The sequence below is a fragment of the Camellia sinensis genome, chromosome 4 (genome assembly GCF_055761805.1).
Source record: "Camellia sinensis isolate YWXY chromosome 4, ASM5576180v1, whole genome shotgun sequence".
Lineage (NCBI taxonomy): Eukaryota > Viridiplantae > Streptophyta > Magnoliopsida > Ericales > Theaceae > Camellia > Camellia sinensis.
This window is the reverse complement of record NC_138964.1, coordinates 15,105,597-15,133,431: the sequence shown is the minus strand read 5'-3', so window position 1 is coordinate 15,133,431 and position 27,835 is coordinate 15,105,597. Positions and strand designations below refer to the sequence as shown.

General features: G+C 39.3%; 3 protein-coding genes across 3 annotated transcripts; all 3 read left to right on the top strand.

Annotated features, from left to right (window-relative positions):
• The first annotated feature begins 9,260 nt into the window (after positions 1 to 9,260).
• Positions 9,261 to 10,463, top strand: LOC114308099 (F-box protein At5g07610). Its single transcript, XM_028253593.2, has one exon. The coding sequence runs from the start codon at positions 9,261 to 9,263 to the stop codon at positions 10,461 to 10,463; it is 1,203 nt and encodes a 400-aa protein (XP_028109394.2).
• An 11,988-nt stretch (positions 10,464 to 22,451) lies between these two features.
• Positions 22,452 to 23,153, top strand: LOC145823596 (uncharacterized). The gene has a single exon (XM_082923083.1). It carries the CDS (start codon positions 22,452 to 22,454, stop codon positions 23,151 to 23,153), a length of 702 nt encoding a protein of 233 aa, XP_082779209.1.
• Positions 23,154 to 25,521: 2,368 nt separating this feature from the next.
• LOC145823595 (uncharacterized) lies at positions 25,522 to 26,211 on the top strand. Its single transcript, XM_082923082.1, has one exon. It carries the CDS (start codon positions 25,522 to 25,524, stop codon positions 26,209 to 26,211), a length of 690 nt encoding a protein of 229 aa, XP_082779208.1.
• Positions 26,212 to 27,835: the final 1,624 nt, after the last annotated feature.

Below are 27,835 nucleotides of genomic sequence, written 5' to 3'. Positions count from 1 at the left end.
TCCAAAAGCATTGAAAGAGTAAAAGATGTGAGTGCGTGACAATGAAACATGCTCTGAAATCACATATCAAATGATGCTAAATTATGCAAGTAGCCCAAGCAATGTATGCTAGTGACTTGGAAACTCAAAGCTAGTAAGCAAGAATGCACTATGGCTATACAAAGCAAGGCATGCATGACCAAAACCACTTGAATCAGACCTAGAGCATGCTAAAACATGGCCAAAAATGTGTTGGAGTAAAGCATACACATGCTAGAAAGATGAGCTAAAACCTTAAGCATACAAGGCTAGTTTGCAAGGATTACACTACAAGTGTAAGAAGCAAGAAACCAATGGACAAACCAACCAAAAACTGAGTTAAGGCATGCCAAAATATGAATAAAATCTTGCTGGAGTGGAGCCAAAAACATGCTAAAATAGTGGTCCAAAGCATAAAGCATGTTAGGCTAGTGAGTGGAATTGCACTACAAGGGAAAGGAACATGCAAGATGTAACCAAACCAACCCAAAACAGAGTTATATCAGGTCCTAAAAGTCACAAAAACATGCTTGAAAAGAGCTAACATAAGTCACAAGAAGATGCTACTTTATAGTGCTAACAAGGCATGGCATGGAGAAACAAGGAGGGGAGGCTATCCCCTCCCATTTGGGACCTCAAAACAAGATTTTTGTTATTGAAAATCCCCTGGATTTCAATGGTTAAAAGGCCAAAAAGAGGCTGTTTGAAAAGCTTGAAAGATAGCTCAAAAGGCTTTACAAGCCAAGGAGCAAAAGGGAGGAAACACCCCCTAGCCAAACAAGGCTTAAACCACCATTTTTATGCCTCAAAAATAGAGTTTCTAACAGTTCAAAACCAGCCCCAAAATAGTCCAAAACAATGGAAAAAGGATGGTGAAGCAAGTGTGCAAAACAAGTACAAAAGGAGAGAGTTATACCTCTTGAAGCCAAGCACACTTTAGAGCAACAAAACAAGCTTAAACCAAGCTGAAATCCTCTTCTTGAGATCCAAGAAGGTCCAAAGTTATCTCAGCCCAAAGGTGGAGGTATTTGGTCAAGGATTGATATGCAAAAGCTAAGGGCTTGTATGCAAACTAGAAGTGATTCCCCACTTTTATACACAAGAGGACAAGAGAGAGAGAGAATTCTAGAGAGAGAAGCTCCCAAATCTTCCATCCTTGCAAAATATGAGATATATCTTCCATATACAGCAATTCAAGAGCTTTGGGTTGAAAATATCTGAATTGCAAATATCTGAGGTAGTGTGCAATAGCTGGAAAAGAAATATCTGCAGATTCTGGGCTTTCTGGAAATTTTTGGTTGACCGACCACCTCAACTGGTTGGTCAGCTACATTTTCTGGTCTGTAAGGATCATTTTTGGTCAGCATATGGTCGGCATGCTCAAAAAGTGGTCGGCACACTGCCTTGGTGGTTTGCAGCAAAAATCAGTCCTAGTCCCCGACTTGAAGCAAGCCTAACTCCTTCTTCTGGATGCCTTTTCAGGTCATTCTTGTGTGCAAATTGAAGCCCCAGAAGTAAAATTTCCAATGGTGGCAGCCTTGCATCAAAATTCGAAGTGTGCTAAGAGATATCCATTTTTTAGTGAAGATTGCTCATTTTCGGTCCAATCGGATTGATGCCTAATTTCAACCAGATATATCTCTCCCGCCCAGACTCGGTTTGAGAAGGTTCTTAAGTGAAAAATGAAGCCTCAGAAGTAAGCTTTCCAATAGTGGTGGCCTCATAGATGAAATCCAAGTATATAAAAGGATAGCCCTGATTTAGCAAGGGATGCTTGACTCTCTCTTAACGGTTCATGCCCATATTCTTCCCCAACTTGGTTTCTTCCCTCTTCTCCTCTTTCCTGCAACTCAAAACCCCTAAACAAGGTGTTTTGAAATATTTTTCAAAGATTTCATCTCTCTTTCATTCATTTTCACTTTGTCCTTGCTTGGTTTACCGAAAAGCATAACATTTCACGAAATACGAGCCTCGGAACATCGTAGGAACTTTATCTCAAAAATATTTTGAAAGAGAGGGTTTTAAGGTCTTAAAACCATTCAAAATAGCTTTGGTCCAAAATGAGGTGTAAGGTTGGGATTTGACTCTCCTCTTGCAGAAGAAATCGAACTTTTACACTGCACAACTTGCATCACTAAGTAAGCCATCAGTAGCGCCCAAGTTTTAAGGGTGGTCAAAAATAGGGTGTCTACAATGCTCCAGTACGATTTTGAACTAGAGACTAGCCTGAATCTTTTTAAATCCAATAATGTGTCAATTTATTAAAATGTCTTAGGCAATTCTCTCTTATGTATTATCTGACCCAATAAGCTCTTTTACAATACTAGATTTAGAAAGTGAGTCTAGATAATGAACATATAATGCACAAATATTTGTCCTTTTTTTTATAATTTGATCAGATATCACATTTTTAACTTAGAAGTGCATAAATAGACCTGTTAGTCTCTATTTTTTTTTTTAATTTAGAAAAGCACAAAACCTATTTGTCTCTATTTTTTTAAAAAAAAAAAATTAAAATAGAACATAGTATGCATACTCTAATCCACATCAATTCAAAATTGATTCCAAAAAGATAAAACTTTTAAAAAATAAGAGTCATTTTACTTACACCATCAATTTAACTCCTTACACCCTCAAATTTTATTTTATTTTTTTATTTTATATTTTTATAATTTATATAATTCCTTTATTATCCTCATCTCTAACCTTTCTCATTCTCCTCCTCTTTACACTCAAAACCTTAAAAAGTCAAACTCTAGTTCTCCTCCATCACCATCACCTCCACTAGCCCACTACCGGTGCCCCCACTCTGCCACTACTCCACCACTCTTCATCTCTACCCTGCCACTCTCCGCTGTAGACACCCTATTTTTGACCGTCCTCAAGACTTGGATGTCATCGTTTGAACACTCGATGATCATCCATGTTCGTGTTCGTTTTGAGTTCCCGAAGGTCTCGGCCGCGCGCCTTGCCTCAAGATCTCTTAACTTGCCTGTTCTGTGCTTGGTTGTGGACCAAGAACTTGTTTGTTTTGCTTCTGAGGGCAGAGAAGACTTGTTGGTCATCCACACACCTCACCGGCCTGGGCTTGAGGCTACCGGCCATTGGTGAGGTCGGTCGGCATTGTTTTTGGTCAGTCGGCCGTTTGTTTGGTCAATCGGCCATATTTTCTGGCCGAGACTTCTTTTTGCCTTTTTTAGGCATTTTGCATGCCAGTTGTGCCAGCTGGAGCACACATACCTGTTCTCCATACACGTGTATGGAGGATTTGCACCCTTTGCACCCTTTTGCTCTAGCTTCTTGAGGAAGCTTGAACCCTTTGTCTTAGCTTCCCCAAGAAGCTTGGACCTTTGCCTTAGCTTCCCCAAGAAGCTTGAACCTTTGTTTTAGCTTCTTGAGGAAGCTTGACCCCTTTGTCTTAGCTTCTCCAAGAAGCTTAGGCCCTTTTTTGTTCTATAAAAGAGGACCTCCCTTCTCCTTTAGAGAGGTTGAGAAAATCAGAGATATATATCACATATATCACTCCCTCTCTATATCTTTCTCTCTCTCTCTCTCTCTCTACATTTGTGTGTGGAATAGTGTTCAAAAGTGTGTTTTGTTCTTATTTTTGCACTAAAGCACCTAGTGTCACACTATACCTTGGTTATTGAGGTGTTGAGAGGTTGTTCTTAGAGTTTTGAGTTAGTTTTGATCAGAAAGAGGGGGCTGGAGTTGCTGTTCTTGAAGTGTTCTTCAAGTATGAGCACTATTGCTTTATATTTCCCATTTTTGCACTAGCTTTTAGCCTATCTTGCATGTTGTTTTGAGCTTAGTGTATAACTGATAAAAGTTATTTATTTTCATGCTTAAGATGTTTGTTTAAGGTCATTTTGGTGTTGGGGGTTGTCCTCCCCCTCTTAGGCCTTGTTTGGCCTCTTTTTGTGCCTTCTTTGTTGAACTTTGGAACTTTCGTGTATTGGCCTTCTCACCACTGAAATCTAGAGGATTTTCAGTGGTGGTGAAGTGGTTTTGAGGTCTTGTATAGGGGAGGGACACCCCTCTCCCTTTGTGTCTCATATGCTTGTGTTTTTGGCTCATAAAGGTAGCATGCATGCTTAGTCGATTTTGGCTCCATCTCACTGGGTATTTAGTGATATTTGGTCATAGTTTACCTCTGTTTTAGGTTGGTTTGTTGACCCCTTACATGCAACATACACTTGCCTTGCATTCTTCTATTTGCTTAGAAATGCATCATGCATTTAGACCACCATGCTTGCATGTTTTGACTTAGCTTTGTGAAGTTTTTAGTCATGTTTTAACGTGTTTAAGTTCTGTTTGGTGTCAATTTGGTCAAGCTTGCCATGCTTTATATAGCCTATTTGCATTCTAGCTTGTTGGCTTCGGGTGTGTGAGTCATTAGCATGCTTCATTTGAGCTATTTCAGTGATTTGGCATCACTTGTCATCATATTTCAGTCCATGTTTCGTGGCCACGCACTTGCATTTATCACCTATTCTATGCTTTGGAGAGTTGTTGTTTCATGCTCCTTATTTGGACCATTGCATGTGCCTCCATGATTTGGTCTTTGGAAGACCTTCTCATTGGGTTTTGGGGTTTGTTTTGGTGTATTATAACTCTGATTTTATTTGCCTAAGTCATGTCATGTTCGGTTGTAAGAGGTGTAGTGCATTTGCCCTTTTGGGCCTTGTATGCGTCTTGTTTTATGCCCTTCTTTACAGCATGTTTTGGCTTTGTTCCATATGAGTTTTAGCTTCATTTTGGTCTACCTCGGGACTATTTTGAGTCGCTTTGACCATTTGGGGCTTGGTTGACATAGTCATGGTTCAAGTCTCGTAGCTAGCTTTGAGCTTTAACTGCATTAACATGCCATGTTTGCATTGTGTAGTCGATTTGGCATCATTCTTCATATGATTTCAGAGTTTATTGTAATGCCATATTCTCATATTTATCACATCTCGCTCATGTTTGAAGGTTATGCATTGTGGCCTAATTGATGGACCAACATGTGTGCATGATTATCTCGCATTTTGGTGTCTTATTTCTGGTATTTTGGCCACTGTTTTGGGGCATGGCTGAGGCCTCCCATTCCGGTTTAAGTCCACCCTTGTACATGATTGCATGTTTGGCATGTTGCATCTTGTTACATCATTTGCATGCTTGCATTATATCATGTTTGCATGTTCTTATTACATTAGTTTAGCTTGCATGTTTGGTTGCATTGCATTATATCTTACATGCTTAGCACATTTTATATTCGCATGTTTAAGTTGCATCGCATTTGGCATGTTTCGCTGACTTAGCCCCATATTGCATACTTGAACCATTTTGCATATTTGAGCCATATTGCATACATACATTGCATTGTGTTTGGTTTGGGGTTCCAAACCAAACATGAGGTATGAGGTATGTTCGTACTTAAAGTGACGAAATATGCCTCAATCCTCGGTCGCCGACACTCTTGATCCCAACATGATAGAGTGTGTAGCATTCATTTGTTTTCGTTGCATTCATTTTACATTGATTTGCGAACTTGGCACCTTTGGCCATCATGCATCGAAATACGTGATTGGTGGCCTGAGGACTGAAAGCCATGCTCCATTGAGTTTATTGCATGATAAGGAGAGTGGCTATGCACACATTGCCTTGAAAATACCTTGCCATGCACTGTCTGTCCTCTGTTGTAGCAAAACTAGTATTCTGCAGGAAGAAATGGCCGGTCGGCAATCTTCAGTTCCGGCCGACCACAAAAGTTCAGCCGGTGGATAAACTTCTGGTCGGTTACCATATTTCCATAGCCCGTGGTCAGATATCTCGGCCGGTGATATCCCATAATTATCAGGGAGTAATTCAGAAGTATCCCAAGAATTTTCACAATTATCAGAGGTGCAGAACAGTGCAAACAGAGGCAACCGAGGCATGGCAACGGGTTTCCGAGCAAGACAAATCGAGCATGCATCATTCCATCATTCCGAGGCAGGACCGCGGCCACCTCCTTTTCTAATTAATTTGTTTAATTAGTTAGAGTTTTGTAATATTTAATTAGCTAGAGTAGTCGATTATTTATTTGGTCTGTATTATTTATTCGGAACCTCCATCGAGAGGGCGAATTTGTAAATAAGTGTGCGTGCGTGTGTGAATGTCTTCCAACCCCACGTCTTTCTCCCTTTTATTTACTAGCTTTTGATGGTTAGTTTAGGACATGTTTCAATTAGCATACTTATGCTCGCATGTTTGCATCATTCATCTGTTTTGCATACACTGGGCTCGACGCATCATGCTAACTGCATTGTGTTTCAATTCCAACTTGAATATGTGTATCGAGTTGTCCCATTTCACATGCCATTCTTAGGGTAGCCGAGCCTATCTTAGTCGCATTTCGCATGCGTTGCATTAGCCATTGCTAATATGAACTAGGATCATGCATGATTACTAACTAGTTTCTTGTTTTGGCTCGGAGTACTAGGTAAGCTTTTATGCTTTAGCATCCTTGCATGCGTGTGAGTGTTAACATGAAAGCATGCTTGCCATGAGGCTAATTGCTTAGTTGATTTACTACCTGAATGCCTGTGGGTGAAGGTTGGGTTGCTTGAGTTGGAATAATTCGTTGAAACCCGTGTTTTAGCCTACTTATGAGTAGAAAATTTCAATCCATTTTCAAAACAAACGGGTATGCGATGCTTTGTTCCAAATTAGGCGATCTAGTCTATACTTGTGTATTGTGCGCATCACACAGTAAATTCTAGCTAATTAACTGGAATAAGAACACATATGTTTTCAAAATAAAATATCATGTTTAGTAGTGGCCAATCTTTGATCGGGCGAGCGGGGGTGCTCATAGCTGACCTTCCCCAATCGTACCCAAGTTCCTGAGCCGAGGCAACTTTGGTGATGACGGACATGTGGCCTTAGACAGCGAGTCAGGGTTTCCAAAATTCCCCCAAAACAAAATATGTAGGTGGCGACTCTGTATTTGGCAAAGCAATCCATGCTTGGCACTTCTTTTCTAAAAATCTGTTTTTCAAAATGATTTGTCGGATTTGGACTCTTTGGTGATTTATCAATCTCACATCGCACATTGTGAGATCAGATTAAGAGCCGTGACAATTTGAGTCCGAACTGTAGTAAGCCCAAATGAACAAAACGGGATTCCCTCCCGGGGCGTTCGGGGACGTCTACATCCGCCTCACTCATTTCCTTCGCTGTCGCTGGCTGCCTCCTCTTTCCTATTCTTCTTCTTCTCTCTTTTCTTTCAACATATATATGAATTCATTATATTGAAGAGAACATGGACAAAAGCAGTGATAAATGTATGAGCATTAAAGAAATGATACATCGGTGTGATTTTGAATCGGAGAGAGAGAGAGATTTAAACATCTCAAGTAAGAGTTTCGTGAACAATCGAATTCAATCAAACAAAGAACAATTGAAAATCAATCACAGAGAGAAGTAATTTAAGGATTGAAGAACCACCTAAAATGACCATGGCGAATCCACACACAGCATCGCAAATGTCCTTCCACGAATCGTCGACGATGTTCGTCGCTGGAAACCGGAAAATCAGCGGCGATCAATCTAGCAAAGCTCTGGGAAAATATCCCCACGTTAAAAATGCATATTCGTTAGTATCCTTCATCTTCATACCTTCCTCTGTGCTTCTAGTTTTATTCATACCTTTTTTGAATCACCGAAAACAAAATCACAAATTTTTGGAATATGGTTTGGGTAGAGGCGAAGGGTGGTGGAGCGGTAACAAAGTGGCAGTACCGGTAGTGGGCTGATGGAGGTGGTGGTGATAATGGAGAACTAGGTTAGGGTTTTTTAGGTTTTGGGTGTAAAGAGAAGGAGAAGGACGAAGGTTAGAGAGAGGGTAATAAAGGAATTGTATAAATTATAAAAATATAAAATAAAAAAAGTAAAATTTGAGGATGTAAAAGTTAAATTGATTGTATAAATAGAATCCTCAAAAAATAATTGGAAAAAGATGAGTTTTTTAGCTTAAAAAAAAAAAACTCTTTTCTTTATTTATTTATACGAGTGATATAAATATATATATAAAAAAGAATCGGATTCTCTTGATAGACAGTTTGGGCTTAGTGGGCCTATTATGAGGCCGATCTCGATGATTCGAATTGTTGATGTTTTAGAATTCATTTAGTAAAATATTACTGTAAAAAATTAAAATGATCAGAAATTAATAGTTATATGTTTGAATCACATTTATTTTTAAAAAATAGATGACAATTATAATTTCAAAAGTAGGTATTCATTTTTTATATTGCAAATATGATTCAAATATATAGCTTTCGAAATTTGATTATCTTAAATTTTGACAGGAATATTTTACTCAATCAGTACTAAAAAATGAACGATTTATATCACTAAGATCGGCTCCAAAATATATATACTAAGTCCAAATACTCCTTTAAATTGAAATAACCAACTTGAGAGAATTTAAAGCCCATTTGGGAACTATGGTTTTTTAGCTAAAGAATAAAAAAAATAAAAAGAATGACAATAAGTTATCATATCACTTTTTATTTTTTTACACATATTTTTACAAAAAATAAAAAAATTAATTAAAATAACAAATTCTCAAATGGGACCTAAATCTATAAAAAAATATATAAATACTGATTCATCTCTAATTTTGCTCCATAACAAAATCAGAGACGTATCACCATCCAAATGTATTTAGTATTATTATGAAAAACTCTAAATATACATAAAATTTATATAAAAAAATTTAATAAAAATGATATGATAATGTTATTATTGTAAATAAATTTATCTTTAATAATATTTTATTTTGAATTAAAAGATTTGTAATAAGTCACTTCAATTATGTATGAATTATTATTATTATTATTATTATTATTATTATTATTTTATATAGCATTACTCAATTATTATTATTAAATATTTTTTTGTTTTTTTTCCAAATCAGCCAATTCAAACGGGGAGGGAAAGGCTACCGACTCTTAGCAAAGAAGCAAAAATGTATGTATCAGAGCTGGGGTGAGAGCTGAGTGGGAGTTTGCATTGCAATTTGCCAGATTGGAGAATACTCACCAAGCTCTCTTCTTCGCTATGTATAATCCCTTCTTCTCCACTCTTCCTATTTCTTCTTCTCCTTCTTCTCCTTCTTCTCCTTCCCCACCCCTAACCCTAACCCTAACCCTACTCCTCTCCCTCTCCCTCGCCTCACCTCCCGATCGACCTCCTGCACCACCGCCTCCGCCGCCATGGCGTCCTCCTCCGTCCAACGCCGCCAACGCCGCCGTCTCTCTGTAAACACCACCGCCAACCTCACTCTCACCGCCGCCGAAAAAGTGATCGGAGACGACGATCTGCTCAGCCGGATCCTCATACGCCTACCGGCGAAACCTCTATTCCGATTCAAGACCGTATCCAAGAGATGGTGCTCTCTCATTTCGGATCCTTACGTTCTTCAACGCTGGATTCCTCCGAAATCTCCTTCCTCTTTCTTCTTACGAAGGTATTCTCGCTTTCCTTACGATTTCAATTTCAATCACGTATCTCTCAATGGTCTTGTTAAACACAACCGTTCAATTGCTCCTCTATATCTCTATTTCTTCGATAACCGCCACCATGTCATTATTTCCAAGTCCTGTAATGGCTTATTGCTCTGCACTTCCTCTTTGCCCGGTTTGTATTATTGTAATCACAGCCATTACTATGTTCTCAACCCTACCACCCAGCAATATTCCACCATTCCTAGGCCTGTTAACGGGGATCAGTACGACCGCATAGTTTCCATCAACTTAGCATTTGACCCCTCTCTTTCACTTCACTACAAAATTATTGCTCTCATTTCCAGAAGAGACCGCAGCCCTGAATATCGAATTGCGGTATATTCATCCGAAACTCGAACTTGGGTGAATTCTGTACCCGTTATTTACCCATCAGATATGATAATTGCAAATGGTGTCTTCTCTAATGGTAAGATCCATTGGCTTCGTTGCCGCTCAAAAACATCAATAGCTTATGATATTGATCGAGATGAATCTTTCCCATTCCCAATGCCATATAGTCTCACAAAGTCCCCTGCGTATTTTGGGGAGTCTGGAGGTCATCTACTGTTCATTGAATCTATTCAAAATTGGGGTGATCAGTTTGATGTGTGGGAGTTAGAGAGCGACTATTCTCACTGGTTTGTGAAATATCATGTTGACCTTGAGATGGGTGCATTGGCTTTTCCAGGGATAACGTATGAAGTCGAAGTGCTTTGCTTCCTCGGAGGAGAAGTTGAAGGGGATTCATGCTTGATCTTCTACCTATCCTGTCAAGTCATATCCTATAACTTCAAGGATAGAAGTTTTAGGAAGGTTTGCAATTTGAAGCTGCGTCCTTGTGATATTGACAATGTACAAATGCGTCCATCGGCTTTCATCCATCCATGCATGGAAACCATATTTAATGTTTGATGGCATTTCTTTGGAAAATAATCGGTGTTATCTCCATTTCAATGTTTCATTTGTTTCCTTTCTAGTTTTTTCTTCCTTCTAGTCAAGAATGTTTTTTCCCCTCTCTTGGTGTAATAATTTCAACAGTTGTAAGCTTATTTATGCCTTTTGCAATGAAATGGTTTTTAACATCAAGGATGTGTCATTTATGATATGTTTAATTGATTTTATTTCCTGTTTGATTAAATTTATATATGGCTTTTGGAATGAAATAGTTTTGTAACATCAACAATGTGTCATTTCTAGTATGATTGATTTTACTTCCTGTTTGAGCTTTTTGAGTTTCTAAGTAAGAACATAATTCAAAACTTTGGCGAGGTGATGAAATGATGATGCATTTGCAAAGGCTGTGACCAATCAAAAACCTACGTTATCTTTACTATCGGTGGGTGCCAAAGCAATGATGAGTGAATGAAATACATTAAAAAACATGGTTGGACAATAATCAGAAAGAAGAATTAATGTATTAATGAAGTTAAACAAGTTGAAGACTTGAATAATAGGGTTTAGGATGCTTTGCATTTCCTCTTAAAGGGTCTCAGCATAGAGATGTAGAAATGATGTCATGTCAACATAAGATTTGTTAGTATATGTTCATCGTGATTATTGTTTGAATTTTATAATTCTGTTCTTGTTTCTCAGAAATGAAGCTGTTTATTGCCAATAACCTGCATTTCTTTGGCAACAAATCATTGATGCACCTCCCTTTTTCCTGTATTTTTTCCTTAGAATCTCAGTCACGTACTTGCTTTGTAGACATGACAAAGCAATAGACCTCTTCTCTTCATCGCTTTTATTTCTTCTTCTTCTTCTTTGGCTGGGAAGACAAAAGGGGACTTAAGCCTGTAACATCTAAGGTTCACAAAGCATCAGATTGTGTTTGGCCTATACGCCCAGTGATTTGCTGTAATAGATTTGAATTGTAATCTATGAACCTTCTCTCTCTTTTGCGATTTCTCTTTCGTCACTAGTTTTTTTTTTTTTTATTTCCTTCAAGAATATGGTCCTACGTTAATATTTCATTTTGTTTGTACCAAATTTAAAATCAAATTTGTTTTCAATTCCTTCCAAACTTTATTTTTTGTGACACGTCATATTTCTAACAGACCAAATATATAGGTTTGCTTCTTTCTAGTAGTTGTCAGTGATGACATTATTAAAAAAAAGGAAAAAAAGAAAGAAAGAATGATTGGTTGACTCAGATTTAGTTAAATTCAGTAGATGACACAGATTGGTTCTACTCCTCTTCATCCCTATTATTTTCCTACTTAAAAAGCTCGTATATTTTTCTTTTTTCTTTTTTTTCCTTCTTATTTTCAAGTTTAGATCTGTTTGTTTTAGTAAATGAATGTGTTTGTACTTATAATACGTGAGGTTGATTGTCAACTGTTTTCTACATGTTTTTTTTCTCTGCTGTTACTTCAAACTTCAAAGTATTGTGAGACTGTTCATATGGTTTTGGAGTGGAAATTCATATAAAATCTAATTCCTCCTATGCATGTTTAATAGATTGATTGAATAGTTAATGCCAATGACTAGTAAAACGTAAAATCTGGATACAATCATAGTAATCATTGTACTACCATCGTAAACCTAAAACTCAATTTCAACAACATTTGGAGCCTGTATTCTTTCGCGCCATTAAATTTGCAATTGAAGTCTTTATTAGGGTTACTTATGGTACCATCCAAACCTAATAACTGTATTTTTGCAAGAAGTCATCATTTTTTCTATTTTAAATTAATTTGCGTAACCTAAAACACCTTCCGTTGTGTTTGAGTCTTGTATGATACCCCTATTTTCTCTAAATGCTTTTCCTTGCCAAAAAATATTAACTTGACCAAGACATTTATTAGGTGATCTTGTGTAATTAAATGAATGACTACTAGGTTTACATCAACGTATTTCTACATGGTCTTGGGGGCTGAGTCATTGATCAGGGATGTTAAATAGCATGCTGCCGTTCTATATATAGTTTTCTTCTTTTATTTCTCATTTTTTCCTTCTTCCTTCTTTCTTTTTATGTTTTTCTTTCTTCACATATATTTTTTATGCCTGCATAGTTAATATCTTTGTTATGATTATATTGACTTTCTTTCCTTGACAAGAACTTTATACTTTTTTTTTAGTCATATGATTGTGTGAATATACTATTGTAGACATGTAGTTTACTATCTACTAGTTTAGATGTGGTTATAAAATTGATACAATGTGTTATCTTTAGTGGAATCTCCTCTTGTTGCTAAAATGGTGTAAGTTCGAGTCCTTGTTGGGATACGCATGTATGTTTCCCAAAGACCAAAAATGTCTATCGTTTGTTGTTTAGAGTGTTTCATTTCTCAAAGCAATGATAATTTGTTTGTTAGGTTTTAAGCACATCTGTGCTTCTAGACCCTGCAGCCAAGAACACAAAATCTGATAATGGCCGATTTTTCTTTGTAATAATCTATTGCCATATGTTCTTTCAAGTTTCGGATTTCAGATTTCAATTTCAAAGCTGGGGTGAGATCTTTAACCTAACGGATAGTGCAGTCATTTATGTTTTTTAGAGTGACTAAAGACATGTGAAGTCTCATTTAAAATTATTCATATGTTAGAATTGGTGTATTTCGGAAGGTAGGCAGTGAGTCAGTGACCTAACAACACAATAAAATCATCCCAGATTCCATTATTCTGTTACGCAGACTTTATAATTTGTTATATTTATAGTCTTGAGTGTTCAAAGTCCAATGCTTTCTTTAAGAGTTTGATTTTGCAACTTATATTGTTAGTTTCTACAATCTAGTTGATGTTGGAAAAACAAGAAGGAGAAAGGACTTGTTCACAATCCATTGTTTTTAGTATATGGTAGTTTAGTGATTTTATGGGTTAGGGATACATTTTTTATTGCAAAAGTTCTATTTTTTTTTAAAAATCCTTGACTAGGACTAGGTATGCTGTTATAGGAGTTTATAAAGCCATGGTTGTAGGAAATTTTTATCTTTACGAATTTGTGTAGTGTAGTTTCTATAAAAAAATTTGTAGTTGTAATGAAAGTTTTTCCTGGTTAAAGCATGATTGTTGAATTATTCTACTGACTCGAGTGTGGAACTGAAGCAGCCCCTACGGAGTAAGGTACTTTTCTCTTCTATTTTTTCTATTGGCTGAATTTCTGTTCATTCAAATTTTTCGAACCGGCCTTAATCATCAGAATCTGAACTTATCTCTTGGAATCCATTTTTTTACAAACTGATCACTATTTTTTTGTTTTAATATATACTAAGCAGTCCTTCATCACTAGTAGAGTGTGTATCACCCTTTAAAGGTAGAGATGGCATGCAATTTTGATGGTGGTAGTGCTGTCGGAAGGACTGCCAGCGTTAGGTGGTTGAGGTGGTGTTCTTTTGTTAATTGTAGTGCTTGTGCTCTTGTGATGAAGGTTGTCAACTTGAAGTTGAGTAGAAGCGGAGGCAGAGGAATTGCAGCTTAACATGATTGTGGTGGTGGTGGCATCAATTGCCTTGGTGGCAATGGTGGTGGTTGTTCAAGTGGCCATGGTATTGATGGATTTCTTTTCTAATTGAAGCTACATTACATAGCCAACCAATCCTTGTGAACTTTGTGTAGTTTCTATGATAAACTCATGGTGTTATTATCAGCGACTTTTCTGATCTCTAGTTTCACTTAGATAATTATTTCATATGTATACATTAATTTAATTTCATTTTCCTTCATGGTATATATTACTTAGTTAATTATTTGTTTTCCTTCCATGAGTGACAATTTTATGTCTATCAACGGATATTTCCTTTATTTTGGCAAAATTGATGTCTGTTATCGAAGATCTCATTTTATGTTGTTGAGATTCGAATTAGAGCAGAATTTGGTTATCAAGACTTATTAAAAGAGAACAGTTGTATTGTATTAATTAGCAATCGTGTCTGCTAGGAATAAATGGATGAAACCTCTGTCTGGTAAACAAAAACACTAATTTAGTCAGTTTTATTTTAATTTTCTCTGCCTTAGATTTGTACTTTACCCTTCTATAGGTTGTATTCCTTTTCCATTTCCTTTTTGTCTTTTAAATTCGTTGTCATGTGAAAATCATTTTATGCATTTGATGGCAATCCTTTTTTCATTAAAGAGCTTTATTCTAGGAATGTGCTACATTAATGAGGAAGATTAAACTCATGCTACTAGCGTAGCTTTGTTAAAGACGTTTGCTTCATTAATATCTTTCATGAGTTGGTTGGCAATCAGTCTGTAAACCTTGTACTTGTGAAAAGCATTGGTTATAGATAGAATTAAGCATTTGACAAGAAAACAAACCTTCATACATGTATATTTATATATATGAGGGAGAGGGAGTGAAGATGGCAGGAAAGCACTTGAACTGTTGTCATTAGCTATTCTTTCAGTTGATGCTATGCTTTCTTCTTAGTTTTGTGGACCTTAATGGCTATTGCATTCTCAATTGATATGCTCAGAATCTTGAAAGACGGATTTATTTCTTCTAAATTGTGCATGATATTTCATTTCTTCTTCAAAACTAAAAATTTAGTTTTTTTGCTTATGTTACAGGATTATTGCATAACTGCTTATGAGCCAAAGATATAGGCTCATTTACTGCATAACAAGTAAGCGAGTAACTGGCATTACTTCACAGGTTCAGTCCTAGAGCTGCTACTTGTGCAAATGAGCTTCTATTTCTACGTTGAGCTTATATGTCTCTATATCTCTTTGTTTAGATATGTGGTTGGCAGAGAAAGTTTTGTATTCCACACCAGTTTCTGTTATTTTTTTTTTGATAACAAGGAACCCTTGACTCCACCTTCAGTGAGACCTGGGATATGTGTAGCCTCACATATCGGGCAAAGTTCAACATAAAACCTTCTGGTTATTTACTTGGGGACTTACCATTTGAGCTAAACCCTTATGGGTATGAATTCCATACCAATTAGTGTATCATTTTGTCAACAGAATTGATTTTTTAATTTTTGTTAAAGGTATACTTTCGTATTATTTGGCTATTCTTAGAACATGCATGTCAAGGTAAAATAGATTTGTAAGGCTTTCAATTCCAGGTGTGTGGATCAGCTGGAAACAGTGAGTGGTGCATCCTCCGGAGGCAAAGGACCCTCTTTGGCTATCAAATGGGAATGTATTTAACATTTTCAGTAATGGAAACTGGATAAAGGTGTGATCAGTAAACTGTCATAGCATAATTTGAAATGGAGTTCACTTAGTAGCTAGTTGTTGGTCCTCAATAGTTAATTTCAATAGCATTGTATTATTCATGCAAATTGAAGTCACTTTTCCAGTAACATGAAGATTCTTTATGTTCTGTTGTTAGCTACTGGTGGGGAATATGGATGAGGTAATGATGTAGAATGGCTATTAAGAAATCCGTTCAATAATCTAAATGTACCATAAAATCCATTCTGAATGCAATTAGAGAATAGCAAGAGGAATTTGTTGGAAATATGAGGTCCAGAGAATTTGTAGAAACTATCACCAGAGATCTTTTAGGTAGCCGTGTCTTCGTGTTTACACCTACAGGGAGAGGCAAGAGAATGATTGCCACACATACAAAAATTTTGCTGCCTGATGTCGTAATGGTCTCTTTCACATTGCATACAGATTAAAAATCTGCCTAAGAGGGCAACTGTCATTGACTATGCTTATATGATGCACACTAAATTTGGCAACAAAATGGTTGGTGCAAAGGTATTCTTTTTTACCTTTTTAACTGTCGACTTGTTATTTTTAGATTTCCACATCTCACTGCTGGAGTTTTATCTGTTTGCAGGTCAATGGTAATCTTGTTACGCCCTCACATGTATGGACTTGCAAATGCTGAAGCTGTGGAGATAATAACCTATAATGTGAACTTAGGCAGTTCCTTTTTTACCCCTTTCTTTTGAATTGAGATATTGGTTCCTCTCTCTGCTTGAAACAAGCTCACTTGGTTGGAAACCAAGATACATTATTGTTTTGTTTGTTATATATGTTGTATTTGTAGGCACATACAGCTAAATTCAAATCTTGATCGCCTTTGAAAACTGAACTGAGAAGAATATGCCACTAATTGAGCTTAAATTTGAAATATTTTCTGACAACATGATATAAGAAGCCATTAGTTCCACATATTTACTCCTCGGTTTGAGGAACTCTCGCACGTAATTTGTGAGTTTAGGAAAAGAGTATTGCTCTATTTGACATTTTTTAATGGCTTGAAACCTGAAAATATGCTGGAGTTGTAATATGGTGTGTCCACCTTGGTCTTAAGTTTCCACATATGGATTCTTGCCAAGCTGAGATAGTTCTAGTGTGTCGTTTTGTTCTGGAGGTTTTTAAGTATTAGGTGGTGTCTTTGTGTGTACTTAAGCTAATTTTTTTTTTGTATTTGGACTACTTTGTTGGGTTGGGTTATGATTGAAGTTTCAAATAATGTGTTTTTTGCTAAGGTTTTCTTGCAATTGGGTCAACGTTGCTAAAACAATTTATTAAAGTTGGGGGATTTTCTATAGAATTGTTTTTTTTTTTTAAAAACTATTTGTGTACTTTAGCACTTAAAAAAAAAAAAAATTGCTGTTATAAATGTTTTTTTCACTCATTGTAGCTTTGTTATATGTTCCTTGGATTGCAAAAGTATTGCATATGTTGTTAATAATCAGTTTTTTTAGTGTTTTCCTGCATATTTTCTGGGCTTATTTAGGATTTGCTCCTTAGCTTCATCAATATACCTTGCACAACTGAACCTTAGTTAAAATAAACAGGAATATTACTTGGAACAAAGCATGAATTAGCAAGGTCTTCAGCCCCATATGAAAACAGTGGTGCTACATGCATCAATTGATATATTAATTAGTGTACCAACATGTGTTATGACATAATCATTTCATAATTATAATCTCATCCATCATATAAATTATAAAGACCCAAAACCTCTAAAATTATGTCACATCATCCGTTAATACATTAATTGATATGTCAATTGGTGTATATAACATTATTTGTATGAAAATCGTACGTTTCCACGTGTCTTGGGACTTTGTTATGTAATTCTTGTGTTATTAGGCATGTGGCAACATTACTCGACTTGTTATGTAAATAAATTAAATTAATATATGGAAATTCATTAAATTTTCAATTTAAGTTTGAATAACTTATTACTAGACTTTAAAATTTTAATATTATAGTGTTAAACTTAATATAAATATATGCTTTGGCAGGTTTTGTTGAGGGAGTAACTGATATGATCAAGTGGGTGATATTAAGAGCCAAATTGAGAATATACTGTTCTTTTTTGTTTTGTTTTGTTTTTTTGTTTGTTTGTGTTTTTTTTTTTTTTGAGAATTTAAATCCTTTTAATACTTTGTATAAACACTTTCAAAAATGGTTGATGGATATTTGTTTTGCATGTATAGAAGTTTATATTTTGTATGAGCATATATATGTATATATGCATGAATGTCGGAATTTTTGCCAATTTAAATCTTTATATTTACTGTATATATTATTTGAATATATATATATATATATATATATATATATGAGAATATAGGTTGATATTTCTATTACATGTTTAAATTAATTTGTTAATTTGACGTTATTTTTCATTAAATTTTTTTTTTGCCAAGCACTTGCAATTGATATTTTTGTTGTAATAAATGCAGATATAGTTTTTATGATAAATTATTTGCGATAACAAAATATTTGTCGCTAAAAAGATCCATTTGTATCATTTATGGGTGACAGTGACGGTGAAAAGATGGTCGCTAAAACATAGTAGGTATATTTTTTACAATTACAAAACAACAAAATAAGTAGATTAAGCAGTCACAAAAAAATAATAATTTGTGACTGCTACTCTATCATCGCAAAAAGTATTTGTCACACTCGTATTCTCATCTTTCATTTGTCAATGCACATGGCCGTTGCAAAAGGTTTTTTACAATCATTTTTCTATTATTTGTGACGGCTTGTGGAGTCACAAAAATTGATTATTTTTTAGTAGTGAGAATACAAAGGGTCAAATAATCTCACATAATGGTTACAGTTTTAATAATATTTTCAAACCTAAAGATTACAATGCAAAAACATAATATTTATAAATTTAACGATTGAGATTGTCTCCAGTCCACTTTGTGGATTATATGGTATTGTTTGGGTCTGTGGGGCTCACTATAGGTCCAATTTCAATGATCTGAATTGTTTAATGTGTAGGGTTAGTCGAGTATTTCATCACTACAAAAAATTCAAGTTGATCGAATATTGATAGTTACTTAATTAGAATATATTTCTGTTAACAATTCATTTTTTAAATCATATTTACTATTGACAAAAATATGACTTGATTAAGTATCTATTAATATCCAATCAACGTAATGTTTTGCAGAGATGAAGTACTCGATGAGCCCTATATATTGAACAGTTCAAATTATCGAAATTAAACCTGTGATAGGCCTCACAGGCCCAATAATACGCTCCATTTCGAATCGGACCGGAGACAAGCGTGATCCTAAGTTTAAAACCCTAACTAAGTTACCAAAAATAGAAGACCACTCTAATAAGACTATAAATTAAATTAAAACTTATAAATAAATAAAAGTACACAATCTCTAAAATTTTTTTATCCAATGCCTTGCTTAATGGTAATGGGTGACAGAGGCTTGTGAAAGAAACATTGAAGAGGGGTTGGAAGAAGAGGTTTAGTTATGGATGGCATTTATGCAAATCTATTGACAAAGAAAAAAGAAGTAGGAAAAATGTCTCGTAGCTCAAATTTTGTGGCTCAAAAGTGGCTCAAATGGCCAAAACGACGTCGTTTTGGCCATTTTTATGTTGTTCTGTACTCAAAACGACGTCGTTTTGACCATTTGAACCACTTTTGAGCCACAAAATTTGAGCTACGTAGCATTGTCGAAAGAAGTAGATGTCGCTTTGGGCAAAGCAGTTAAAACAAAGTACAATCGTGAGATAAAGAGAACTTCTTTCCTAAAATTTTAAGGATAATGATTGAGGCGTCCATTTCATGAGATTCCTATAAATTTGAACCACTCATGATGTGGATCCTACACATACATGAATGGATCCCATATATACATGGACAGTCAGGATCACTTTAGAGATATGGGGGTCATCTCCAAAAGCAGGTCCCAAACATTTTCCAAATTTTAAATCTAATGGACTAGTTATGTTCCTAAACTAGTACTATGTACTCATTGTAAGAGAAATATCACTCTATTTTTTCCCATATTTTTTTTAGAAGAAATAGAAATTATAAATTAAAAAAATAAATAAATTGAACTGTAAATAAGGAATGTGATATGAAGGGAGTTTGAGGATGGAGAGAAGGGCCAGCGACAACGTCTTAGTCATTAAGCATATGTAATGTAGTTAGTGGTAAGTTGGGGGCAATTTTATATAGGTGTTGAGAGTTTTATCTCGACACCCACCTAGTAAAAGATCTCTTACTTTCATTATGATTCTCCTTTTTGGCAAATATTAATACTCAACTTTAATATATGTGCTTAATAGCCAAGACGTTGTCACTCATACTTCTCTCCTTCCAAAAACTCTTCATGTATCATTATTTGTTTATTACTTAGGCCCCGTTTGAGGATTTATTTTTTTAGTTAATTAGTTAAAAAGTTACTAAATTAGTCAAAAAGTCAACAATTCATATAAAAAAGTCAAAGATTCTCTTTTCTCTCTACTTTTTGCACATCTTTTCGTAATTAACCAAAAAGTCATCCCAAACATACAAGTTTTTTTTACCTACCTTTTTAGCCAAATAGCCAAAAAGTTACTAAATTAGCCTGTTCCCAAACGAGGCCTTAGTTTTTTTTTTTTTGGAAAAATTACAAACTAGTTTGACCAAAAAAAAAAAAAAAAGAAAAAAAAGAAAAGAATATTCAAAAAATATTTCTACCCAAAAAAAAAAGAAAATAATATGAAAATAATGAGTGTTTTTTATTTTTATTTTTTCTCATCAAACTAATTTTTGAAATTTTTTCAAAAAATCTTGTTTATTTTTACCAAACTCATTTTCAAATTTTGTTTTTTGAAAACTACAACAAACCAGTTTGGTGAATAAACACCAAAAAGATGTTTTTTAATTTTTAAAAACTATTTTTTGGCCCCCCAAAAAAAGAAAAGAAAAAGAACAACAATATTAAAATGTTGAGTTTCATTTTTATTTTTTTTTTCACAAAATTAGTTTTTAGTGCTTTTCATAAAACAAATTTTGAAAACAAAACAAACCCAATTTCCAATTGTTGACTAGAATTGCAAAATGGAGGTTCAAATCCAAAAATCAAGTCCGTATTTTAGATGTAAAAATAAAAAATTGAGAGTTCTGAAATGACAAAATTAAATTGTTATTTGTTTTAGATTTTAAATTGTTCACTATGTGAGAGGGGAGATTTGCACCTGACAGTACGACCGAGCTACGGTAACGCGGGGATTGGCAAACCTGGCAGTGCCGAGCTGTTCTCTCGATTGGCGTGGCTTCCCGGCCTGCTGTGCACTGTCGAGTTAGATTGACCGGTCAGACATGGGATAAGATCTGGCCGCGCTAGGATCTGTTAAACATTCGGATGGACGCGCGGTGGTGTGAAGCAACCGAGCTAAGGGCAGCCCGGGCATGACCGAGGACAGGCGAGGGCCGGCATGCCTCCGATCGGTTAGCTGAGATGGCTGGGCTTCATGCGACCTAGAACGATGGTAGAGCGGGGAAAGGCCGGCATGCTTCACGGCTGGTAAGTCAGGATGGACCGGTCACGAGCAGCTCGGTTGTGTTGCTTGTGGTGGCAATTCTCCACGAGGGATAGGCTGGTCGTGGTACTCCGGTTAAGTGCGCCACCTGGGCCAATGGCGTGAGGGAGAGGAAATCTGCTCCAGGCACGCGTCAATACCGTTGAGCAGTTCTGCGTGTACTGGTTGGAGGAATAGGCCTTTACACACGTAAGGTGGTGAGAGGCGAGCATTGCCACATGTCCCGGAAAGGACAACAGAGGTAGTGCGTGCACAATCCTGAGGCTGCATGGCCAGCCTAGTAATAGGAGCGGAAGATGAACGTTAGAGGTAAGCAATTGATGTCATCTGAAACACATTCTTTCTCCCTCTAACAGCTTTCTTCTTCCTCAAGTGATCTGACTTAATCGTCGGAGGGTCTATCTGGCAACCCACTGCCGGGCAGCTCACCGTTTCTATGTTGCCAGGTTAGACGCCGTCACGTGAAGCTTAAGTCCAAGGAGTACGGAAAGCAGAGGATATTTCACCCTCGTACAATTGGCGCCGTCTGTGAGAAGTCTTTGATACTCAAACCTTGCTCTTCGAGTTTCTTCGACCGTTTCCATGGCCAACAACGACGAAACTCCACTGTTCGTCGTCGATGGTATCACACCAGAGTCTGTACGACGGAAAGAAGGCCCCCAAAATGTTCCAGCCATGGCGGGCCTAGAAACTTCTTCGCGAAGTACGCGAGACAAATGCGGAAGGAGCACTGATTGCTCGACGAGTCCAGAGGGCCGTCGGCGATGGGGGGAATCCCGTGCACAGCGCCTGGAGCACAAACTCAAAGACCAGGACGCCTTCATCTGCAAGATGGCGGCTGAGATGGAGATGCTGAAACACCAGATTAAGGGGAAGGGTGTTGCTGGAGAGGACAACCTCAGTGAGCGCACCCCATCTCCTCGTTTTAGCAGCTACCGCTAGGAGAGGACACACTCTCTCTATATCACCAGAAACTATGGGGTTGGGGATTCCGACCCAAAGGAGGGCAGGTCCCTCACTCGCGACAGCACCTACCACCCCTTGCGCCCCTCATCGACGTCGCGATACTCTTTCTCCACCCGTTCCAGAGACCTGAGGGATGTGTTAGAGGAGAGGGCGCACCGTCGAGAGGCTCAGAGAGTCCCGGCGTTGCAGAGGTTGGGCACCCAAGTTCGTTGTAGCGGAGAAATGGCAATGCCAACACCCAGGGTGATGGCTCCTGCACTAGTGGACAAAAAGCTGGCGAGATTTACAGCCACACCGCTGTCTCCAAAAATCGAGAGTACATCGCTCCCTGCCAGATTCCACCAGCCTAAGTTCACCTTGTACGACAGCAAGACGGATCCGTACATGCACGTGAGTCATTACCGGCAAGTAATGGCTGGCCACCGGTGCAATGACGTCTTGATGTGCCTCATATTCCCGGCAAGCTTGCGAGAACTGGGCCTGAAATGGTTCGAAAGGCTTCCAGAGGGGAGTATCGATGGGTGGCAGCAACTAGCGGAAGCCTTCGTCACCAGATTCAAAACCAACACTCGAACACCGAAGGAGGTCGACCATCTCCTGGGCGTCAAGATGGAATCTGGAGGTTCGTTGAAGGCATACAATGCAAGGTACTGGGAAATTTACAACGAAATCCTCGACTGCCCTACCAATCTGGCGATCACTCAATATAAGCGGGGTCTCCCAGTTGGACATAGGCTGCGAGATTCGCTCACAATGCACCAACCCAAAACCATGGAGTCCTTGATGCAGTGGATCAATGAGCACATTCGTGTGGAGGATGATGCCACCTCCGCGACCGAGAAGGTTAATCTGGTCGTGGTGGACAGAAGGGTGGCGGGGAAGGTTCACTCGGTCGAGCAGGAGGATAACGGTCCAAATGACTAGTGAAAAGATCAACGTCGTGGCCCAAACTGCGATGATAGAAACAAAGGTCACAGAAATGACCAAGCTGACGCTCCGCGTGACACAGAGGAGGATGCTAAGAGAAAATTGAAGGCGCGGACTGGAATCACCACGGTCTTTAAAATCTCTATCTACCGCATCTTGAGTGAGATCCGAGGCGAGCCTTTGGTCCCTGGCCGGCTAAGTTGGGGAATGCACAGAGAGGCTTCAATTCAAGATATCGCTGCACCTTCCATGAGGAACGGGGACACCGAACGGAGGATTGCTTGCCGCTCAAACAACATTTGGAGGAGCTAGTGGCCGCGGGACATCTTGACCAATACATAGATGGGGTGTGAAAGCCGCGCCATTGGGGCAAATCGAGCCAAACGGCCTAGCCGCCCTAGAGGCAGCACCTCAAGGCATAATCAACGTCATCCATGGCATCATTGAACCAGCAAGGGTCTGCGAGCTCAGAGGGATGATTAAGAAAGCCGAGCACATAAGGGAAGTGCTCTCCGTTTAGCCCGTTGTGAAGAAAGGGAAGACCGAGGAGAAGGACATCCTTACCTTTTCGAGCATGGACTTGGAGCGGATCCAGATGCCCCACAATGATGCCCTAGTGGTAACTCTTCGCGTCAAAGACTTTGACATCAAGAGGATCTTGATCGACTAGGGGTGTTCGGTCGAAATTATGTATTATGATGCATTCAAACAAATGAAGTTGGAGGACAAGGACTTGGCCCCTACGACATCCCCTTTGATTAGCTTCAACTCTCAGCTAGAATGGCCGGTAGGGAAGATCATATTGCCGGTCAAAGCAGGTTCAGTCACAAAGCAAGCAGAGTTCTGGGTGCTCAAAGTCCCACCCACCTACAACTTAATTTTGGGTAGGGGCTGGTTGCACGCCATGCAAGCAGTAGCGTCGACTTACCATCAGGTTTTGCGTTTCCCGGCGCCAAGCGGATGAATAGAGGAAGTTTGGGGAGACCAGGTGATGGCAAAACAATGCTTCGTTGCGGTAAATGGCAGCCGAGCAGCCAAAGGGTTTGTCCAAATGATTGAGGGACCCGAGGGAAAGGAGGTCCTTGAAGACGTAGGAAGAAAGGCCGAGGAAAAATCGGTCGAGGATTTGGTGAAAGTGCGCATCGACGAGAATAACCCAATTAAGTTCTTCCTCTTGGGATCATCTTTGTCTAGCACCGAGCGGTTAGATTATGTCAACTTCTTGGTTTCCAATTTGGAGGCTTTTGCGTGGACGCCTTATGACATGCCTGGCGTCGACCCTAGCTTTATTTGCCACCAGTTGAATATCTTCCCTAATGCGCGGCCGGTCATTCAGAGGATTCGCCGCTCGGCTCTGCACCATGTTGAGGTAGTGGCAGAAGAGGTCAAAAATTTGTTGGAAGCAGGGGCAATAGAAGAAGTGCAATACCCTCGATGGATATCCAACACGGTAGTTGTCCCGAAAAAGAATAGCAAATGGTGAGTCTGCGTTGACAACAAAACGGTCAACCGTGCATGCCCAAAGGATAGCTTCCCCCTCCCTCGAATTGACCAGCTGGTGGACTTGACCGCTGGCCATCAGAGGTTTAGCTTCCTGGATGCGTATCGCGGCTACCACCAGATAGCCATGTATGAACCGGACCGAGAGATCACATCGTTCACTACCCCTAGAGGGTTGCATTGTTATAAAGTCATGCCGTTCGGACTAAAGAACGCCGGGGCAACTTTTCAGAGGATGGTAACAAGGATGTTCGCACCCCTTTTAGGCCGCACCATGGAGGCCTACATCGACGATATGGTGGTAAAAAGTAAGGAGAAGTCTCAACACCTCGCCGACCTAGCAGAGATGTTTGCTATACTTAAACACCACAAGCTTCGTTTGAATGCCTCCAAGTGCGCTTTCGGAGTCGGCACTGGGAAGTTCTTGGGCTTTTTGGTCACAAACCGAGGAATTGAAGCCGACCCATCCCAAATCAAGGCGATACAAGAGTTGGAGTGCCCGAACTCCACGAAGGACGTACAACATCTTGCTGGGATGGCAGCCGCGCTGAACAGATTTATCAGACGGTCTTCAGAACGTTGCAGGACCTTTTTTAAAACTTTGAAGGCCAAGTTCTTCTGGGATGACGAATGTGACCATGCACTGGCAGACTTAAAAGTGTACCTTTCCTTAGCCCCTATCTTGGTCACACCTCAGTCGGGCGAAGAGTTGTATCTCTACTTGGCTGTCTCTTAACATGCGGTGAGCGCGATATTGGTTAGTGCTGAAGGCATCTAGCACCTACCAATCTTCTATGTAAGCAAGATCTTGCTCCCTGCTGAATCAAGATATCTGCCGCTAGAAAAATTAGCCTTGGCTCTGATGATGGCTTCGAGAAAGCTGGCGCACTATTTCCATGCCCATACAATAGTTGTGCAAACCGAGTTTCCGCTTAGGGTACTTTTTGAAAAGACGGACTTTACCAGGCGAATTTTGAAATGGGCCGTGGAATTGGGGCAATGCGACATCAAGTTCCGCCCGTGCACCGCAATCAAGGCTCAAGCTCTTGCAAACTTTGTGGCGGAATTTGCCCATGGAACGCATCCAGTTTGCCCGGTTGATTTGGCTTGTACGGATTTAACACAGCCCGTGGTTCAGGTAATGGTAACAAATGTTGGCTCGCAAGTGGAAGAAGAGCAAATGGCGGTCGAACTTGAGAGCCCGGATAACTCATTGGGGTATGAACCCAGCCAAGGCAAGGAAAGAGACCAGAATGAGCCGACCAGAACCTTGGAGTTAAGAAGCTTGCAAAACCCATCTGATTGCTGGAGGTTGTTCATTGGTGAGATATGGAAGCTCTTCGTTGATGGGGCATCCAACAGGCATGGCACCGGGCTGGGTATCGTGTTGACTTCCCCAGACGGGCTAGTCATCGAACAAGCAATTACGCTCGGCTTCCCAGCGTCCAATAATGAGGCGGAGTATGAAGCCCTCCTTGCCGGACTAAGAAGCGCATTGAGAATGAAAGCTTCGGCTCTTCTGGTGTTCAGCGACTCCAAGCTGGTGGTCAATTAGGTCTCTGGGGAGTATGAAGCTAGGGATGAAAGAATGGCCAGATATCAGGCGCTGGTGCGCGCAGAAATTAAGAAGTTCGCCGCAATAAGCGTAGAGCAAGTCAACCATGAAGAAAATAGCACGGCTGACGAACTAGCCGGCCTTGCGTCCACGCAAACAGCTTTCCCCAATCCTTTTCTGATAGAATTCCTACCTCGGCCAAGCATTGAGGAACCAGAAGTGCCCAAGGTACTCTGCACCGACTTGGGACCATCCTGGATGGACCCCATCATTGCATTCTTAAAAGATAGAATTTTGCCAGAAGAGAAGAAGGCAGCCAACCAAATCCGGGCTAAGTCAGAGCGGTTTTGGCTCTCGCCGTCCGGAGCCTTGTACAAGAAGTCTTTTACCGGGCCGATCCTAAAGTGTGTCCATCCCGCCAAAGTGGAAGCTTTCCTCTATGAGATTCATGAGGGCATCTATGGGAGCCATACAAGGGGCTGATCTTTGGCTTACCGAGCAATCTCCCAAGGTTACTGGTGGCCATGTATGCAGGCAGACGCGCAGAAATACGTTCGCCGGTGTGAAAAGTGTCAGAAATTCGCTCACCAAATCCACCAGCCAGCCAGAGACTTGCTCCCCCGTATAAGTCCTTGGCCGTTCGCGCTTTGGGGACTGGATATTGTGGGGCCACTCCCAGCTGCCCCGGGTAACCACAAGTTCTTCATCGCTGCTACCGACTAGTTCACCAAGTGGGTTGAGGCCGAGCCATTAGCAACCATAAAGGAAAAAGATGTGAAGAAGTTTGTTTGGAAAAATGTTATCACTCGCTTCGGTATACCAAAGGCCCTCATCTCAGATAATGGTACTCAGTTCGATGGGAAACTCTTTCGCAGATTTTGCGAAGAGTTGAAGATTGAGTTCTACAATTCAACACTGGCCTATCCTCAGTCAAATGGGCAAGCAGAGGCCTCTAACAAGACCATCCTAGTTGGGCTGAAGAAGCATCTTGAAAAAGCCAAAGGGAAGTGGGCAGAAGAACTCCCTAATGTGCTATGGGCATACCGCACTACGCCGAGGCGATCGACCGGAGAGACACCATTCACCTTGGCCTACGGCACGGAAGGCGTTATCCCGTTGGAAATTGGTATGCCAACTATCCGGTCTGAGAATTTCCAGTCAGATTTGAACAATGAGGCAGTCGCGTTGGAGCTTGACCTAGCCGAGGAAAGAAGAGAACGGGCTCTGATCCACATAGCGGCCTATCAGCAGGAACTCTCCAAGAAATACAACAAGGTTGTGCACCCCAGGCTGTTCAAAATCGAGGACTGGGTCTTGAGAAAGGTGATGGCCAACACGGTGGTCCCTGGCGAAGGAAAACTTGGTGCAAATTGGGAAGGACCATACAAGGTGACTGGCCTGGCAGGCAAAGGGGCATACACTCTGCAAGATTTAGATGGTAAAGCTATCCCCAGACCGTGGAATGCGGCCAACCTTAAGATCTTTTACTTTTAAAATGTACTTGCTTTTGTTGCTTCTAGACCTTTAGCCTTTCGGCACTTGATGTAAAAGATAGCATTGCTTTTTGTAATGAAAAATAGCCCTATTGTTCTTTTGGATTATATCTTTCTGTACGAATGACATG